The sequence below is a fragment of the Carassius carassius genome, chromosome 18 (genome assembly GCF_963082965.1).
Source record: "Carassius carassius chromosome 18, fCarCar2.1, whole genome shotgun sequence".
NCBI classification, from domain to species: Eukaryota; Metazoa; Chordata; class Actinopteri; order Cypriniformes; family Cyprinidae; genus Carassius; species Carassius carassius.
This window is the reverse complement of record NC_081772.1, coordinates 30,329,091-30,348,494: the sequence shown is the minus strand read 5'-3', so window position 1 is coordinate 30,348,494 and position 19,404 is coordinate 30,329,091. Positions and strand designations below refer to the sequence as shown.

The window sequence follows — 19,404 nt, the reverse complement described above, 5'->3', positions numbered from 1 at the left end:
AGACTGGCGATAGAGAAGACCAGCATTTAGAGTTAGTTTGTCTTTCTCTCCTTTCAGTTGGGAAAACTCTGGATCATTCTCAACATGTTCTGGCCATTTATGATGCTGGACAGCCTGTAGTGCAGATCCAATGACTGGATCTTCTTTTTGTGCATGTACTAGCTCATCTTTGGTTATGTGTTTCAAAGCCTCAAGCTCCATGTGCATGGGGAATGAATAGATGTTTGGAATGCATTCTGGGGGAGCTCCGAGCTGATCCACATAGCGGACTGAACCATCTGAGGAAGTAGGTAAGCTGACTCTTTGACAGATCGACTTCACCCCATCCTGTGATATGGTTTCCCAATCTAGGTGGGAATCATCATCCGGAAAATGTCGGGAAAGAAGATCGGCATCTATGTTTGTGCTTGCCTGGTCTGTACTGCACATCAAAGTCATAAGTCAATAAAGCAGCAAGCCATCTGTGTCCCACTGCATTCAGCTTAGCAGTTGAGAGCACATATGTCAAGGGATTATTGTCGGTCCGTACCGTAAACCGGACTGATCCCACCTTTGACCAAATGGCTCAGACTCTTTCAGATAGCTCTTGGAGGGATCTTTGTTTTGCTTTTTACTCTTTTGTGTCGGAGCATAGCCTTTGGTTAGCTCTGTTAAGGGTCTAACTATGGAAGCATAGTTGGCTATGAATCGCCTATAATACCCGCAAAACCCCAAAAAAGATCTCAGGGTCTTCAGGTCAGTCGGCTTGGGCCAGTTGGTAACTGCTTCGATCTTTGCAGGATCTGGTGAGATGCCTTCAGATGACACAATGTGCCCGAGGTACTTTACTTTTGGCTGGCAAAATTGACACTTATCCAGAGAAAGCTTCAGCCCAGCCTCTCCGAGTCTGTCGAGCACCTTAAGTAGCCTCTCCTCATGTTCTTCTAATGACTTCCCAAAGACGATAATGTCATCCAAGTAAACAAGAACCTGTAGAAGGTTCATGTCACACACAGTCTTTTCCATTAGCCTTTGGAAAGTAGCTGGGGCTCCTGTTATTCCCTGGGGCATTCTCTCGAACTGGAAGAACCCCAGCGGGCAAATGAACGCCGTTTTTTCCTTGTCTTCTTCGGCCATAGGAATCTGGTAATATCCACTTCTCAAGTCCAACACAGAGAACCATTTGCTGCCAGACAAAGAGTCTAATGCATCATCGATGCAAGGGGTGGTGTACTGATCCGGTATTGTACGACTATTTAGTAACCTGTAGTCAATACACATACGTATGGAACCATTTTTCTTTCTGACGATCACTATTGGTGATGCGTAAGGGCTGCGAGACTCTTTGATGATGCCTGCATGCGTGAGCTCTTGAAGATGTTTCCTTACGTCATCAATGTCAGCAGGAGTCAAACGTCTGGACCGTTGCCGGAATGGTCGGGAATCAGACAGACGGATGGTGTGCTCTACCCCTTAAGCTTCTCCATCCTCCCATTCCTCCATGGAGAACACATGTGATCGTTGGGAAAGCTTCTGCCGGAGTCGCTCTTTCCATTCCTCTGTTACAGGGGAGTCTCCAAAGTTGATCAGGGTTTTGTCAAAGTCTGTTGCGGTTGTCTTTTGGAAAGAGACAGTAGTGACACTCTCAGTAAGATACATGTGCCCTATGACAGTGCCCTCTGGTATAACCGTCTCCCTAAGGGACTGATTTTGGACTAGCATCTGGAAGTTGTTAACATTTACTGCATTGCCAGGCACAACCATGGGCTGCAATAGCACACTAGCTGGAAGTGGTGCTGAAGGGGATGTGTCTACCATCAGGATCTCTTTATCAACTTTTTGCATAAACTCAACTTTACAGCTGACCTGTAAGTCTTGCCCAGGGGGAAGTGTAAGGGAACCTGGACCTTGCCATGTAACCCAACCAACATCATCATCATCGACGGTAGGTGAAACTAAAGTTGGGGGTTTAGGCATGTTTTTGCAATGAACTTTTATGCCAAGAGTTTTGGTGATGTCAAGACCCTTTTCACTGCAGCGCTTGACCAGATTTCTCACATGACAGGTATTTGTCCCTATTATGACTGGTGTCTGCTCTTCAGACCTAGGACTGGGGCAAATGAGAGCAAGAACTGTTACAACCTCACTGATTCCAGTAACATCTGAAGGGTATTCCAGATCTACCAAACTGTAGCCACGGTAAGGATAGCTGCTGTTGGATTCACTCAAACCCCAGATGGCCAGACCAGAAACAGGATGCACGGGGACATCTGCGAGGTGCTTTTTGTACCATGACTCAAAAATAATAGTGACCTGTGAGCCACTATCCATGAGAGCATTACAGGGATGTCCTTTTACTTTCAACTTTACCAAACTGGGGGGCCCGATCAAACCTTCTGGAATTACCGTTGTGACTGGCGTGTTTACAACACTTCTTTTTACATCACAGTCTACTTCAGAAAGTGTGGGGTCGGTAACAGGCTGGTTTTCTTTCACAATTTTTAGGGCTCGTATCAGCTTCCTTATGACTTTGTTTTGTTTTTCTGGGTTGTGGCACTTTGCAACAAAGTGACCATTCTCCCCACACCGGTAGCAAAACTGCTCATCGGAGGGTCTCGAGGGTCTGGTGGGGATTCGGTAACCAGCTTCCACCGCTGAGACGGAAGGGTTTCTGACAGAGGGCTCATATGTGTTCTCTTTCCTATGCAGCTTTTGCTGCAGTCTCTTGAATTGCTTCTTTAGAGCCACTAACCCGGAGTCTTGGCTTGGTTCACCTGAGAGTGAAGGGGTCACAGGCGAGGGATTGGAGAGTTCTGCTCTAGCTTCAGTAGGTTTGGGGGCCAGAGCAGCCACCATTGACTTGAGCTCTTTTACCTCAGCTTTTAAACTTTGGATCTCTGCCTGTTTAGCATCAGCTATGTGCTTTGAGCGCACTGGATTCACTGAATTGTTGAGTTTCATCCTGGATGTTTCATACTCCTCTTCATGACGAATTTCACACAGCAGTTGTAGAAAAGTTGGTGGGTTATCCTTCCTCTCCCTTAATCTTAACTGAATTAGCATAAAGTTTAGAGGCGACAGCGCCTTTCAGTAGTTGAGACAAACGGGCTTTGTCCTTGTTGCTGGGCAAAATGCCTTTTCTCTGAACAACTTTAGACAGAGACCGCTCCAGGCGTCTAAGGAAATCAGACAACTTCTCCCCTGGTTGCTGGTACATCTGTCGAAAAGCAAAATACAGATCATCTCCAGACTCAGCAGTTCCAAAGGCACTCTCCAAGGCCTCCAGATATTCAGCTGGACTTGAATCAGGATGAGAGTCTCTTACAGCCTTAACTACTTCTAGTGCTGGTCCTCTTAAACATTCCATCAGCCTGCGCCTTTTTTCTCTCTCCATGCATTCGCTCTCCTCCACCATGAGCCATGCCTGCTCAAGCCAGTGATCAAACTGCTCCTCCCCAGGTGGAACTGGCAGAAGTCCTGAGAAAATGCGTAGACGACGGTACCCACCTTCAGCAGGAGGTTTACTGGTTTTCTCCAACAGATCTCCCACCGCCTTTAAGATGGATTCAGTAGAGTTAGTGGGTGGTTGAGGGCTAGAGAGCAGGGCCTTAAGATCATCCATAGTCTTTCCCTCAGTCTCTAACAGCACTTTCAGTTTGGTACCAAACTCTTCAGGGGCTGGGTTGCTAGCTATGGTGACCAGGGGCCAAGTTTCTCCACTCTCAGGATACATCACTTCAGGGGGAATGCTTACAGTGGTGAGGTTCTCCTTAGTTTCACAGAGAACCATCAGGCTGCTCAAAGTAGTATCAAACATCCTGCCTCTGACACGCACACGTCCCAAGCACTTAATGGTTTGAACAACTTCTTCAATATGGGCTATTTCAACATCAGGTGGGACTATCACCATCAGTCCATGAGCCTCATCCAGCCCTTCTCCTCTGCACCACCTCTTCAGCTCAGAAATGAGCTGTGCTCTGTCTGCCATTTTGCTCTGTGGTTTAACAGATTTTTTTTTTTTTAATTATCTGCACTGACTGTTAAAACCCCAATACTAATCACAAATCACCCCAATCCCAGCGGTGCCTCCATTTTATGTAACCATTCCTATCCTGCTCATAAGAGGATGGGCCCTAGGTTTGTTTCATATATACTCTCGTATGTGTGTGATATTCTGGATTAAATATATGGGTCACTAAAATGCCTTAAACTTAAACTTGGACTAAGACAAATACCTAAACTATGGTAAATAACTGAATAAATGGCACATTCTACTCAAACTCACAACAGAAACCTTGGTGTAAAAATAACAAGTTTTCACTTTAATTAAATAAAATAATTGTAAATAAAGACAGTATAAACTAAATGAAATGTCTGTGCCCTTAGGCTAAAATGCAAACACCAGTATACAATGACCAGTATACAGTATACAATTAAAAAAACAGTGTTTTCTTAAGGAATAAAATATTTCACACAATGTTTCACTTTTATAAAAATAATAAAAGCCGGCACCCCTTATTAGAAAAACAAACGTTGCAGGCCTGAGTCGTGGCTCGGGATCGTTGGAACCCAAAAATTACAGGTTCATTGAGTTAAAACAAAAAGAAACAGATACCTTTTCCAAGCACAATGGTCCAGTCAGTTCACCTCAGTCCAGATGAGAATGGAAGTTCACACAGGTGTCCACACCGATATCCACACGATCTCTGATGATTATCCAACGTTGCCAGAGGAACTCTGAGCATCCCTGATAGCTCAGAGCGCTATCTGGTTCACGTCCTCTCGTTTCCTGGTCGGGAACTGATGAACAGCTACATGGCTAGCTGCGTTAGCTAACAGCTGCATCCACACAGTCCGATCACGTTTCTCTTAGCCTTTAGCCCGTGCTTAGCCAGCACGGAAGTCTGCATGTAATCAACAGTAATAAACTTTGTGCTGAAATTAACTGTCGCTCACAACTATCACTTGTCACTTACAAGATTATCAGGCTGACCATCAAAAGTACAAGCTATCAGAAGTTCAGCATAACAAGCTGTTCAATGCACAAACGAACTGTTTAATCCACTTTTTTTCTCACATGCGTCTCTCCTTCCATCCTTATCTCTATCTGTGTTCGTCCCCCTCCCCTCACAGACGTAAGGTCACATGACAAAACAACCTGGGTTTAACAGAATTATTCTTCCTCTAAAAGAAAATCATTTTTTTCTTTTTTTGGCTTTTACATTATGAAATAAACTAACGTTCTCTTTTACAAACACAATTTAACATGAATCCTCCCACTTTTTAAACACAATGAAAACATCAGATTTTTAACCACCTCTTAACTTTATATTCTTTTAACATGTTTTTTTAATCAGCATGAACTATTTATTTAAATGTGTTTTGACATTTCAGCTGGGTTACACCATGTAATGGGGTTTTTCAGTGCTGGGCCTGGGGACCGACAGCACGGCACAATTCGGAGGTCTGTCTTATTCTACTCACTCTGTGAGCGCGCTGTCCTAACGAGCTGACCATCAGAATCATGTGTGCCGAACAAGGGAGATGCACTGATCCCCGGGAGAAGGAAGGAACATCACTCTAATACAGAGTAAGCAGAAGAGATGGCCCCATAGTGATAGCAAGGTGACTCCGCCAAAAGCAGACTGACCTTCACCCGAACTTGAACCCTGGACCCTCAGATTAAAAGTCTGATGCTCTACCGACTGAGCTATCCGGGCTCTTGTGAATCATTGGCTTCTCACCTTTTATAAAGCAGCAGTTTTACAACAAGCTGCCCAGAAGAGACGCAGGTGTCACGAGGATGAAAGCTAGAAGCAGTTATGGCACAGAGAGCGAAGGACCATAGAAGGCACAATTACAGTCACAGAAAGCTAAAGCAATACTGCAAATCCCTCCCGTAGTTGGCAGAGTTCGAACCTTCGCGGGGAGACCCCAATGGATTTCTAGTCCATCGCCTTAACCACTCGGCCACGACTACGGGAGTAGACCAATTTCTGCTCATTTTGTTTCCAACACTGCTGCCTGACCTACTTGCAACCAACCCAGCTCAGTCAGCAAGCGGAGATTGCAAGCTAGCCCTGCAAGTGGGTTAAACAGCAGTCCCACTGAGGAGAAATCAGGCTGCCATGTCTCATCCTATGTAATGGGGTTTTTCAGTACTAGCCCTGGGGACCGACAGCACTGCACAAATGGGAGGTCTGTCTTATTCTACTCACTCCGTGAGCACTCTTTCCTAAAGGGCTGACCATCAGAAACATGTGTGCCGAACAAGGGAGATGCACTGATCCCCGGGAGAAGGAAGGAACATCGCTCTAGTACAGAGTCAGCAGAAGAGATGGACCGTAGTGATAGCAAGCTGAGGCCTACAAAAAGAAGACTGACCTACGCCCAAACAGGGACTTGAATTAAGCAGACCACCTTCTGCCATGTTGTGTGTAACAGTGATGCCTGACCTACTTGCAACCTAGCAAGCCGAGATTGTAAGCTAGCCCTGGAAGCGGCTAAAACAGCTGTCCCACTGAGGAGAAATCAGGCTGCCATGTCTCATCCTATGTAATGGGGTTTTTCAGTACTGGCCTTGGGGACCGACAGCACTGCACAAATGGGAGGTCTGTCTTATTCTACTCACTCCGTGAGCACTCTTTCCTAAAGGGCTGACCATCAGAAACATGTGTGCCAATCAAGGGAGATGCACTGATCCCCGGGAGAAGGAAGGAAAATCGCTCTAATACAGAGTCAGCAGAACAGATGGACCCGTAGTGATAGCAAGCTGAGGCCTCCAAAAAGTAGACTGACCTTCGCCCAAACAGGGACTTGAATTAAGCAGACCACCTTCTGCCCTGTTGTGTGTCACATTGCTGCCTGACCTACTTGCAACCTAGCAAGCCGAGATTGTAAGCTAGCCCTGGAAGTGGGTAAAACAGCAGTCCCACTGAGGAGAAATCAGGCTGCCATGTCTCATCCTATGTAATGGGGTTTTTCAGTGCTGGGCCTGGGGACCGACAGCACTGCACAATTCGGAGGTCTGTCTTATTCTACTCACTCTGTGAGCGCGCTTTCCTAACGAGCTGACCATCAGATTCAGGTGTGCCAAACAAGGGAGGTGCACTGATACCCTGGAGCAGGAAGGAACACCGCTCCAGTACAGATTCAGAAGAAGAGATGGACCGTAGTGATAGCAAGGTGACTCCGCCAAAAGCAGACAGACCTTCACCCTAACAGGGACTTGAACCCTGGACCCTCAAATTAAAAGTCTGATGCTCTACCGACTGAGCTATCCAGGCTCTTGTGGAGCACTAGCTTCTCACCTTTTATAAAGCAGCAGTTTTACAACAAGCTGCCTAGAAGAGACCCAGGTGTCACGAGGATGAAAGCTAGAAGCAGTTATGGCACAGAGAGCGAAGGACCATAGATGGCACAATTACCGTTACAGAAAGCTAAAGCAATACTGCAAATCCTTCCAGAAATGGGAAGAGTTCGAACCTGCGCAGGGAGACCCCAATGGATTTCAAGTCCATCGTCTTAACCTCTGGGCCACGACTACGCCTAATGTTAGAAAGCAAGCCCCCTTGTCTGATGGCGCCCTGCACAGGCCAAGCTTCAGAAACAAAATCACGCAGAACGATGAGGTGGTAAAAAATGTTCAACCTTCCCGTATACTCAACAGCAGATGGTTGCCATGACCCGGATTCGAACCGGGGTTGCTGCGGCCACAACGCAGAGTACTAACCACTATACGATCACGGCGTGCCACTGGCTCACCCAAGACAACCCCTGGAGCCCGGATAGAAGAAGCAGCAGTGGCGTGTTTGTCCATCGAAGAGGGACTGGACATTTTGCAAATAAGTGCGAGGACCGTGAAAAATGCATGGATGCTTTGCCTCATGGCCTTCAGCAAACAGCGTAGTCAGCAGGATTCGAACCTGCGCAGGGAGACCCCAATGGATTTCAAGTCTATCACCTTAACCACTCAGCCACGACTACGGGAGTAGACCAATTACTGCTCAGTTTGTGTCCAACACTGTTGCCTGACCTACTTGCAACCAACCCAGCTCAGTCAGCAAGCGGAGATTGCAAGCTAGCCCTGCAAGCAGGTAAAACACAGTCCCACTGAGGAGAAATCAGGCTGCCATGTCTCATCCTATGTAATGAGGTTTTTCAGTACTGGCCCTTGGGACCGACAGCACTGCACAATTGGGAAGTCTGTCTTATTCTACTCACTCTGTGAGCACTCTTTCCTAAAGGGCTGACCATCAGAATCAGGTTTGCCGAACAAGGGAGATGCACTGATCCCCGGGAGTAGAAAGGAACATCGCTCTAGTACAGAGTCAGCAGAAGAGATGGACCGTAGTGATAGCAAGCTGAGGCCTACAAAAAGACGACTGACCTACGCCCAAACACGGACTTGAATTAAGCAGACCACCTTCTGCCATGTTGTGTGTAACACTGCTGCCTGACCTACTTGCAACCTAGCAAGCCGAGATTGTAAGCTACCCCTGGAAGCGGCTAAAACAGCAGTCCCACTGAGGAGAAATCAGGCTGCCATGTCTCATCCTATGTAATGGGGTTTTTCAGTACTGGCCCTGGGAACCGACAGCACTGCACAAATGGGAGGTCTGTCTTATTCTACTCACTCCGTGAGCACTCTTTCCTAAAGGGCTGACCATCAGAATCATGTGTGCCGAACAAGGGAGATGTACTGACCCCCTGGAGAAGGAAGGAAGGAACATCGCTCTAATACTGAGTCAGCAGAAGAGATGGACCCGTAGTGATAGCAAGCTGAGGCCTCCAAAAAGTAGACTGACCTTCGCCCAAACAGGGACTTGAATTAAGCAGACCACCTTCTGCCCTGTTGTGTGTCACATTGCTGCCTAACCTACTTGCAACCTAGCAAGCCGAGATTGTAAGCTAGCCCTGGAAGCGGGTAAAACAGCAGTCCCACTGAGGAGAAATCAGGCTGCCATGTCTCATCCTATATAATGGGGTTTTTCAGTGCTGGGCCTGGGGACCGACAGCACTGAACAATTCGGAGGTCTGTCTTATTCTACTCACTCTGTGAGCGCGCTTTCCTAACGAGCTGACCATCAGAATCAGGTGTGCCAAACAAGGGAGGTGCACTGGTACCCTGGAGCAGGAAGGAACACCGCTCCAGTACAGATTCAGAAGAAGAGATGGACCGTAGTGATAACAAGGTGACTACGCCAAAAGCAGACAGACCTTCACCCTAACAGGGACTTGAACCCTGGACCCTCAAATTAAAAGTCTGATTCTCTACCGACTGAGCTATCCAGGCTCTTGTGGAGCACTGGCTTCTCACCTTTTATAAAGCAGCAGTTTTACAACAAGCTGCCCAGAAGAGATGCAGGTGTCACAAGGATGAAAGCTAGAAGCAGTTATGGCACAGAGAGCGAAGGACCATAGAAGGCACAATTACCGTCACAGAAAGCTAAAGCAATACTGCAAATCCCTCCCGTAGTCGGCAGAGTTCGAACCTGCGCAGGGAGACCCCAATGGATTTCAAGTCAATCGCCTTAACCTTTTTTTTTTTTTTTTTTTTTTTTTTTTATTGAAGAAATTAATAAATTCAAACATACATATCAATTATTCACATACAAAAGTACATAAGATTCTTTCTTTGACATAAAAAATTCCTAAAATCTTGAATTGACAGACATCTTACTTACAATTTAAAGAAAGAAGTCATTAAATAGTTTAATCTTTTAAAAATGAAAATTCAATTCCCAGCTCTTTGAAGATCATTAATACCTCCTGAGTAAAAATATTATAAAAAACATCAATCGTTTCCTCCAATTTAAAATAATAAAACAGACATCCAACATATTTTTCAACTTTTCTCCTAAACACATTCCATACATCAATTAAAGCATTGTCCTTTTTCACCACCACTCTTCTTTCCCATATCGCACTTTTCATCAGCATCACAAGTAAATTAATCAGCTTCTCATGTTTATATTTCTCATTAATGCCCAACATTAACACCTTTTCCCACTCAAAGTTTCCATTTCCCTCTCCTCTCAAAATTAAAATCATTCTTTTACATCTCTCATTAAAATCTTTCAGCTTATCACAATATAAAAACAAGTGTAAAAACCCTTCATCTGCATCTTGGCATACTTTACATATTGCACTTTCCTCCATCCCAATTTTGCTTAAAATCACATCTGTAAACACTGCTTTGTTCCTGATAAAATATTCCATATTCTCCAGTTTAGTCTGTACAATTTTCCCATTTATATTCCCCCATATTTTCTCTTCCGGTACATCATTGAACATCCGTAGCCAGTATTCATTTAAAACAGGTTTCTTGAAAACCACATCTCTAAAAAAACAATAAAACATTTTCACAGTACATTCTTTAAAAGCACACAATTTTCCCCCCATATTTGCATACACATCTTTTCCTTGATTTTCTTCTTCCATATTTTCAATTCTCTTTATCCATTCTTTAGGTATAGCATTCTTAATTAAATCATATTTGTTTGTAATCTCTTGTCTGCTATAATCCTCCTTTGCCTCCTCCATCACATCCACAATGTATTGCACTGGTAAAAACCCCTCTTTGAATTCATATAAAACATCTCTGACTTTCATGATTCCAACATCCCACCATTTCTTAAAAAAAACCTGCTTCCCTTGATTTAAAATGCAGTTGTTTAAGAATAAAGGCTGATTTAAAATGTTCTCTCTACCTTGTGGCTTAAAATGCACATTATCTAAACATTTTCCCCATGCTCTCATCAGTTCTTTATAAAATTCTGGCAGCCCCTCCGTCATCCAATTTGTTGTTTTCATCCATAAAATGTTGTCCCCCAGATTAAAATGACTACACTTGTTTAAAAAATGCCCCATTGTTCTTTTCCATGCTGCTTTATTTTCTTCGTCTAGATATTTGCTTATGATTTTCACCCTTAAACTGTTCTTTCTTTGCTCCACGTCCATTAGCCCTAGCCCCCCCTTCCCCACTGCTCCTATTAAAGTGTTATATGCAATTCTCGGTGGCTTTCCTTCCCATAAAAAATCTAAAAAACATTTTTTCAGCCTTTTTTCTGTCCACAACGGCATTGAAGCCACATATAAAATATGCCATAACTTAGAAACCATTAAAACATTCAAAATTAAAACCCTCCCCTCCAAAGTTAAGGACATTAATCTCCAAAAATTCAACCTTCTCTCGATCCCTCCTAACATCTCCTCCCACATAATTCCTTCTGCTTTGGTTTCATCCCTCCCCATTAAAACACCTAAAATCTTTATTTCATTCATTTCCTTAAAATTAAAGTGCGCCGTTAAAACCTCACTTCCCCCGAATCTCATGTATACTGTTTTATCCTCGTTCACTTTAGCCCCTGATCCCCTGCAAAATGTTTGTACTATTTTCATTGCTTCCCTTACACTCAACAGATCTTGCAGCAATAGCGTAGTATCATCAGCGTATTGAAATATTTTATTCTCTCCTCCCTCTATGCCTATTCCTTTTATTCTCCCTTCCTGTTCTACCATTAACCCAGAGTTCGAACCTGCGCAGGGAGACCCCAATGGATTTCAAGTCCATCGCCTTAACCTCTCGGCCACGGCTACGCCTAATGTTAGGTAGTACACATAATGGGTTCGTGGAAAAAACCCCCATTCATTTAAATTGCCATATACCGCATAATGGTTCGAAGGGATTGTACTGTCAATTTGGATCCATTTTCTTCTTTAGAAAACTGGCCAACGGGACGAGTCGGCTTACCCCCCTTTTCCGTAGGGAATCCGCAGTAAATCCAAGTATTGACACCTCTAGGGGGTGATGTTGACCACCGGGAGAGCCCCCCCACCACCACCCCCACCTCCCACGAACCCTATAAAGGTCCTTTTGCCATCGTTCTGCTGGCCGTTGGGGGTATTCGCTCCCAGGACCCTATTATTTGGCCTTTCTCCTATTAAACGAATGGCCGGGGCAGTTCTAGGGTGGGCTTCGCATCCCAGCGGGCCGCGTTTTGTCCACCCGCCATATGGGCCCGCTTAGCGGACCCCCGTGACCACGCTCCCTATAAAGGTCCTTTTGCCATCGTTCTGCTGGCCATTGGGGGTATTCGCTCCCAGGACCCTATTATTTGGCCTTTCTCCCATTAAACGAATGGCCGGGGCTGTTCTAGGGTGGGCTTCGCATCCCAGCGAGCTGCGTTTTGTCCACCCGCCATATGGGTCCGCTGTGCAGACCCCCGTGACCACGAACCCATTATTTGTCCATTTAACCATTATCATCGCGGATCGGACCCTCCAGCCGCGAGGACCCCCGACCCGGACCCCCGGTCCCACGGAACCACTATTTGTCCACTTTTTCCACTATTTTTACGGAACGTTCCCAAAAGGGTCCCAGAGGTGGGGGGTGGGCGTCCCCGCCCCGCGGGCGCTCACCGGCGCCCCCTCTGGCCATTTCGGGGTCGCCGACGCAAGTCGCTCCGATCGGTCCGCGGTCTCGGTGAGGTCACTGGGGGGGCCCCACGGACCCCGCTGTGAAATTTGGGACCCCTGGGACGTTTCTAAAAAAATCCCACCTGCCATTTATTCCCATGCTTTCGGCCTAGCGGATTCGTGGACACGACTCCCAAGTGTCCGATCGGGCCGAATTTTGGATATGTGTCTCGAGGGCATCCCCTCGACCGGGCACAGAAGTCTGGTGGCCCTACGACCTTCTTTAGGGGTCAAACGGTCACAGAAGGGACCCCACGTCCACAAAAGCGGTACGCGTTTTGATGGGAGGTGGGACGTCCACAGTTCGGAGACGATAGGGGCCCAGATTTGAGATTCTGGCTTCTCAGGGGCCCCTCAACAAGGGCCCCAAAACACGTAGTCGTAGGACCCATGGAAAAAAAGGGCATCGCGCTAGGCCCTCACGCTTTTGACAGCACGTTCCAGGGGCCCTCACGAGCAACCGATCCAAATTTCGGGCCCCTAGGACGTTTCTAAAAAATCCCTCCTGCCATTTACTTGAATGTGTTCGGCCTAGCGGTTTCGTGGACACGGCTCGCCGGGGTCCGATCGGGCCGAATTTTGGATATGTGTCTCATGGGGGCCACCTCGACCGGGCATAGAAGTCTGGTGACCCTTACGACCTTATTTAGGGATCAAAGGGTCAAAAAAGGGAGCGCTTGTCCACCAAACCGGTACGCGTTTACATTGGAGATGGGACATCCGCCCTTCGGAGACGATGGGTCGTAGGGCCCCGAGATTCGAGATTCTCGCATCTCAGAGGCCCCTCTCCCATGTCCCCAAAGCACGAAGCTGTAGGACCTTGAAAAAATAATTCCCATCCGGCACCCTGAAATCTGTCAAAAGGCTCTGATCATGTAAGAGGCAGAGAGGGCTGAGGGAGAGATTTTGTGCAGGAGGCTCCGAATTATCCCCTCGCCTTAGGGCCCCGCTCTTTCGGCAGCTCAATCGGGGCGGCCCCTGGACCCACCGATCCGAATTTCGGGCCCCTGGGTCTTTTCTAAAAAAGTCCCACCTGCCACATACTTGAATGGGTTCGGCCTAGCGGATTCGTGGACACAACTCGCGAGGGCCCCAGGGCCCCGCGCTTTCGGAAGCTCACTCGGGGCGGCCCCTTGACCCACCGATCCGAATTTTGGGCCCCTGGGTCTTTTCTGAAAAAGTCCCACCTGCCAATTACTTGAATGTGTTCGGCCTAGCGGTTTCGTGGACACGGCTCGCCGGGGTCTGATCGGGCCGAATTTGGTATGATTGCCTCATGGGGACCCCCTTGACCGGGCAGAGAAGTTTGGTGGCCCTACGACCTTCCTTAGGGGTCAAAAGGTCAAAAACGGAAGGGCTTGTCCACCAAACCGGTACATGTTTACATTGGAGGTGGGATATCCGCCCTTCGGAGACGATAGGTCGTAGGGTCCTCAGATTCGAGATTCGAGCATCTCAGGGGCCCCTCTCCCATGTCCCCGAAGCACGAAACTGTAGGACCTTGAAAAAAAATGCCCGCCCGGCACCCTCAAATCTCTCAAAATGCTCTCATCATGTAAGAGTCAGAGAGGGCTGAGGGAGAGTTTTTTGTTCTGTCGCTGTTATGTTGCACTGCGGAGCTCTGTCACGAAAACAAATTCCTCGTATGTGTGAACATACCTGGCAATAAAGCTCATTCTGATTCTGATTCTGAAGGGAGATGCACTGATCCCCGGTAGCAGGAAGGAACATCGCTCTAGTACAGAGTCAGCAGACGAGATGGACCATAGTGATAGCAAGCTGAGGCCTACAAAAAGAAGACTGACCTTCGCCCAAACAGGGACTTGAATTAAGCAGGCCACCTTCTGCCATGTTGTGTGTAACACTGCTGCCTGACCTACATGCAACCTAGCAAGCGGAGATTGTAAGATAGCCCTGGAAGCGGCTAAAACAGCAGTCCCACTGAGGAGAAATCAGGCTGCCATGTCTCATCCTATGTAATGGGGTTTTTCAGTACTGGCCCTGGGGACCGACAGCACTTCACAAATGGGAGGTCTTTCTTATTCTACTCACTCAGTGAGCACTCTTTCCTAAAGGGCTGACCATCAGAATCATGTGTGCCGAACAAGGGAGATGCACTGATCCCCGGGAGAAGGAAGGAACATCGCTCTAATACAGAGTCAGCAGAAGAGATGGACCCATAGTGATAGCAAGCTGAGGTCTCCAAAAAGTAGACTGACCTTCGCCCAATCAGGGACTTGAATTAAGCAGACCACCTTCTGCCCTGTTGTGTGTCACATTGCTGCCTGACCTACTTGCAACCTAGCAAGCCGAGATTGTAAGCTAGCCCTGGAAGCGGGTAAAACAGCAGTCCCACTGAGGAGAAATCAGGCTGCCATTTCTCATCCTATGTAATGGGGTTTTTCAGTGCTGGGCCTGGGGACCGACAGCACTGCACAATTCAGAGGTCTGTCTTATTCTACTCACTCTGTGAGCGCGCTTTCCTAACGAGCTGACCATCAGAATCAGGTGTGCCAAACAAGGGAGGTGCACTGATACCCTGGAGCAGGAAGGAACACCGCTCCGGTACAGATTCAGAAGAAGAGATGGACCGTAGTGATAGCAAGGTGACTCCGCCAAAAGCAGACAGACCTTCACCCTAACAGGGTGGATCCTCAAATTAAAAGTCTGATGCTCTACCGACCGAGCTATCCAGGCTCTTGTGGAGCACTGGCTTCTCACCTTTTATAAAGCAGCAGTTTTACAACAAGCTGCCCAGAAGAGACGCAGGTGTCACGAGGATGAAAGCTAGAAGCAGTTATGGCACAGAGAGCGAAGGACCATAGATGGCACAATTACCGTCACAGAAAGCTAAAGCAATACTGCAAATCCTTCCGGAAATGGGAAGAGTTCGAACCTGCACAGGGAGACCCCAATGGATTTCAAGTCCATCATCTTAACCTCTCGGCCACGACTACGCCTAATGTTAGAAAGCAATCCCCCTTGTCTGATGGCGCCCTGCACAGGCCAAGCTTCAGAAACAAAATCACGCAGAACGATGAGGTGGTAAAAAATGTTCAACCTTCCCATATACTCAACGGCAGAGGGTTGCCGTTACCCAGATTCGAACCGGGGTTGCTGCAGCCACAACGCAGAGTACAAACCACTATACGATCACGGCGTGCCACTGGCTCACCCAAGACAATCCCTGGAGCCCGGATAGAAGAAGCAACAGCGGCGTGTTTGTCCATCGAAGAGGGACTGGACATTTCGCAAATAAGTGCGAGGACCGTGAAAAATGCATGGATGCCTTGCCTCATGGCCTTCAGCAAACAGCGTAGTCAGCAGGATTCGAACCTGCGCGGGGAGACCCCAATGGATTTCTAATCCATCACCTTAACCACTCGGCCACGACTACGGGAGTAGACCAATTTCTGCTCAGTTTGTGTTCAACACTGCTGCCTGACCTACTTGCAACCAACCCAGCTCAGTCAGCAAGCGGAGATTGCAAGCTAGCCCTGCAAGCGGGTATAACAGCGATCCCACTGAGGAGAAATCAGGCTGCCATGTCTCATCCTATGTAATGGGGTTTTTCAGTACTGGCCCTGGGGACCGACAGCACTGCACAATTGGGAAGTCTGTCTAGAGTTTGAATACACCTTCTGGTGCTACTTGGACACGTCATCAGTGAAAAACCCGAGGTCATAGGGTGTTTCGGGTCTTTAATCTTCATACACCCTCACCCGGGCGACCCAGCCGGGGGTGATCAGTCCCCGGCTTGTGTCCAAGTGGCATGTTGCTCCACGGATCCCCCCTACGGATCTACAGCCACCGAGAAGCCCTTTCTGCGGCCTCTAAGATGTTTGCGGTGGCTTTTTTCAATTGCAGTCCTTTCACTCCAAGGAGTTTGAGGGTTCGCAGCAGTGAGTGGCCAGCGAAGCCTCGGCACCCGACCTCGACTGGCTCGCAGCGAGTTTTCCAGCCATTGTTCCGGCACTTCGAGCTGAGCCCTGCGTAGTTAGCCCTCTTGCGCTCGTGGGCCTCTTCAATATGGTCTTCCCAGGGGACAGTTAGTTCCAGGATAACCACTTGCTTGGTAGACTCAGATGTTAGCACCATGTCTGGGCGGAGAGAAGTGGCTGTGATGTTGCCTGGGAACTTAAGCTGCCTTCCAAGGTCAACCTGAAGCTGCCAATCACGAGCAGTGGAGAGGAGCCCCCCCGTAGAGCTAGGCCGGTGGAATTGTTCCTTCTGCCCAGCTCTAATGAAGGTGATTGTCTGTTTGGGGGCTACCTGGGTCTTGCTGAACTGGATCGCTGTGCAGATGGAGTCCGCCAAAGCCTTTAGCACCTGGTCGTGGCGCCAGCGGTACCGCCCTTCCCCTAGCGCTCTTTAAAATCTTATGTCTTATTCTACTCACTCTGTGAGCACTCTTTCCTAAAGGGCTGACCATCAGAATCAGGTTTGCCGAACAAGGGAGACGCACTGATCCCAGGAAGCAGGAAGGAACATCGCTCTAGTACAGAGTCAGCAGAAGAGATGGACCGTAGTGATAGCAAGCTGAGGCCTACAAAAAGAAGACTGACCTTCGCCCAAACAGGGACTTGAATTAAGTAGACCACCTTCTGCCATGTTGTGTGTAACACTGCTGCCTGACCTACTTGCAACCTAGCAAGCCGAGATTGTAAGCTAGCCCTTGAAGTGGCTAAAACAGCAGTCCCACTGAGGAGAAATCAGGCTGCCATGTCTCATCCTTTGTAATGGGGTTTTTCAGTACTGGCCCTGGGGACCGACAGCACTGCACAAATGGGAGGTCTTTCTTATTCTACTCACTCCGTGAGCACTCTTTCCTAAAGGGCTGACCATCAGAATCATGTGTGCCGAACAAGGGAGATGCACTGATCCCCGGGAGAAGGAAGGAACATCGCTCTAATACAGAGTCAGCAGAAGAGATGGACCCGTAGTGATAGCAAGCTGAGCCCTCCAAAAAGTAGACTGACCTTCGCCCAAACAGGGACTTGAATTAAGCAGACTACCTTCTGCCCTGTTGTGTGTCACATTGCTGCCTGACCTACTTGCAACCTAGCAAGCCGAGATTGTAAGCTAGCACTGGAAGCGGGTAAAACAGCAGTCCCATTGAGGAGAAATCAGGCTGCCATGTCTCATCCTATGTAATGGGGTTTTTCAGTACTGGCCCTGGGGACCGACAGCACTGCACAATTGGGAATTCCGTCTTATTCTACTCACTCTGTGAGCACTCTTTCCTAAAGGGCTGATCATCAGAATCAGGTGTGCCGTACAAGGGAGATGCACTGATCCCCGGGAGCAGGAAGGAACATCGCTCTAGTACAGAGTCAGCAGAAGAGATGGACCATAGTGATAGCAAGCTGAGGCCTACAAAAAGAAGACTGACCTTTGCCCAAACAGGGACTTGAATTAAGCAGACCACCTTCTGCCATGTTGTGTGTAACACTGCTGCCTGACCTACTTGCAACCTAGCAAGCGGAGATTGTAAGCTAGCCCTGGAAGCAGCTAAAACAGCAGTCCCACTGAGGAGAAATCAGGCTGCCATGTCTAATCCTATCTAATGGGGTTTTTCAGTACTGGCCCTGGGGACCGACAGCACTGCACAAATGGGAGGTCTTTCTTATTCTACTCACTCCGTGAGCACTCTTTCCTAAAGGGCTGACCATCAGAATCATGTGTGCCGAACAAGGGAGATGCACTGATCCCCGGGAGAAGGAAGGAACATCGCTCTAATACAGAGTCAGCAGAAGAGATGGACCCGTAGTGATAGCAAGCTGAGCCCTCCAAAAAGTAGACTGACCTTCGCCCAAACAGGGACTTGAATTAAGCAGACTACCTTCTGCCCTGTTGTGTCACATTGCTGCCTGACCTACTTGCAACCTAGCAAGCGGAGATTGCAAGCTAGCCCTGTAAGCGGGTAAAACAGCAGTCCCACTGAGGAGAAATCAGGCTGTCATGTCTCATCCTATGTAATGGGGTTTTTCAGTGATGGGCCTGGGGACCGACAGCACTGCACAATTCGGAGGTCTGTCTTATTCTACTCACTCTGTGAGCCCGTTTTCCTAATGAGCTGACCATCAGAATCAGTTGTGCCAAACAAGGGAGGTGCACTGATACCCTGGAGCAGGAAGGAACACCGCTCCAGTACAGATTCAGAAGAAGAGATGGACCGTAGTGATAGCAAGGTGACTCCGCCAAAAGCAGACAGACCTTCACCTGAACAGGGACTTGAACCCTGGACCCTCAGATTAAAAGTCTGATGCTCTACCGACTGAGCTATCCTGGCTCTTGTGGAGAACTGGTTTCTCACCTTTTATAAAGCAGCAGTTTTACAACAAGCTGCCCAGAAGAGACGCAGGTGTCACGAGGATGAAAGCTAGAAGCAGTTATGGCACAGAGAGCGAAGGACAATAGAAGGCACAATTACCGTCACAGAAAGCTAAAGCAATACTGCAAATCCCTCCCGTAGTCGGCAGAGTTCGAACCTGCGCGGGGAGATCCCAATGGATTTCAAGTCCATCACCTTAACCTCTCGGCCACGACTACGCCTAATGTTAAAAAGCAAGCGCCCTTGTCTGGTGGTGCCCTGCACAGGCCAAGCTTCAGAAACAAAGTCACTCAGAAAGATGAGGTGGTAAAAAATGTTCAACCTTCCTGTATACCCAACGGCAAAGGGTTGCCGTGACCCGGATTCGAACCGGGGTTGCTGCGGCCACAACACAGAGTACTAACCACTATACGATGAAAGCGTGCCACTGGTTCACCCAAGACAACCCCTGGATCCCGGATACAAGAAGCAGCAGCGGCGTGTTTGTCCATCGAAGAGGGACTGGACATTTTGCAAATAAGTGCGAGGACCTTGAAAAATGCATGGATGCTTTGCCTCATGGCCTTCAGCAAACAGTATAGTCTGCAGGATTCGAACCTGCGCGGAGAGAC

The 19,404-nt window shown here is 47.9% G+C and overlaps 1 protein-coding gene and 2 non-coding genes across 3 annotated transcripts; all 3 read right to left on the bottom strand.

Annotated features, from left to right (window-relative positions):
• Positions 1-3,004: 3,004 nt before the first annotated feature.
• Positions 3,005-3,967, bottom strand: LOC132092003 (paraneoplastic antigen Ma1 homolog). Its single transcript, XM_059498049.1, has one exon. The coding sequence runs from the start codon at positions 3,965-3,967 to the stop codon at positions 3,005-3,007; it is 963 nt and encodes a 320-aa protein (XP_059354032.1).
• A 3,689-nt stretch (positions 3,968-7,656) lies between these two features.
• trnah-gug (transfer RNA histidin (anticodon GUG)) lies at positions 7,657-7,728 on the bottom strand. Its single transcript has one exon. It is a non-coding gene; the product is annotated as a tRNA-His (tRNA).
• An 8,046-nt stretch (positions 7,729-15,774) lies between these two features.
• trnas-aga (transfer RNA serine (anticodon AGA)) lies at positions 15,775-15,856 on the bottom strand. Its single transcript has one exon. It is a non-coding gene; the product is annotated as a tRNA-Ser (tRNA).
• Between the last annotated feature and the right edge of the window lie 3,548 nt (positions 15,857-19,404).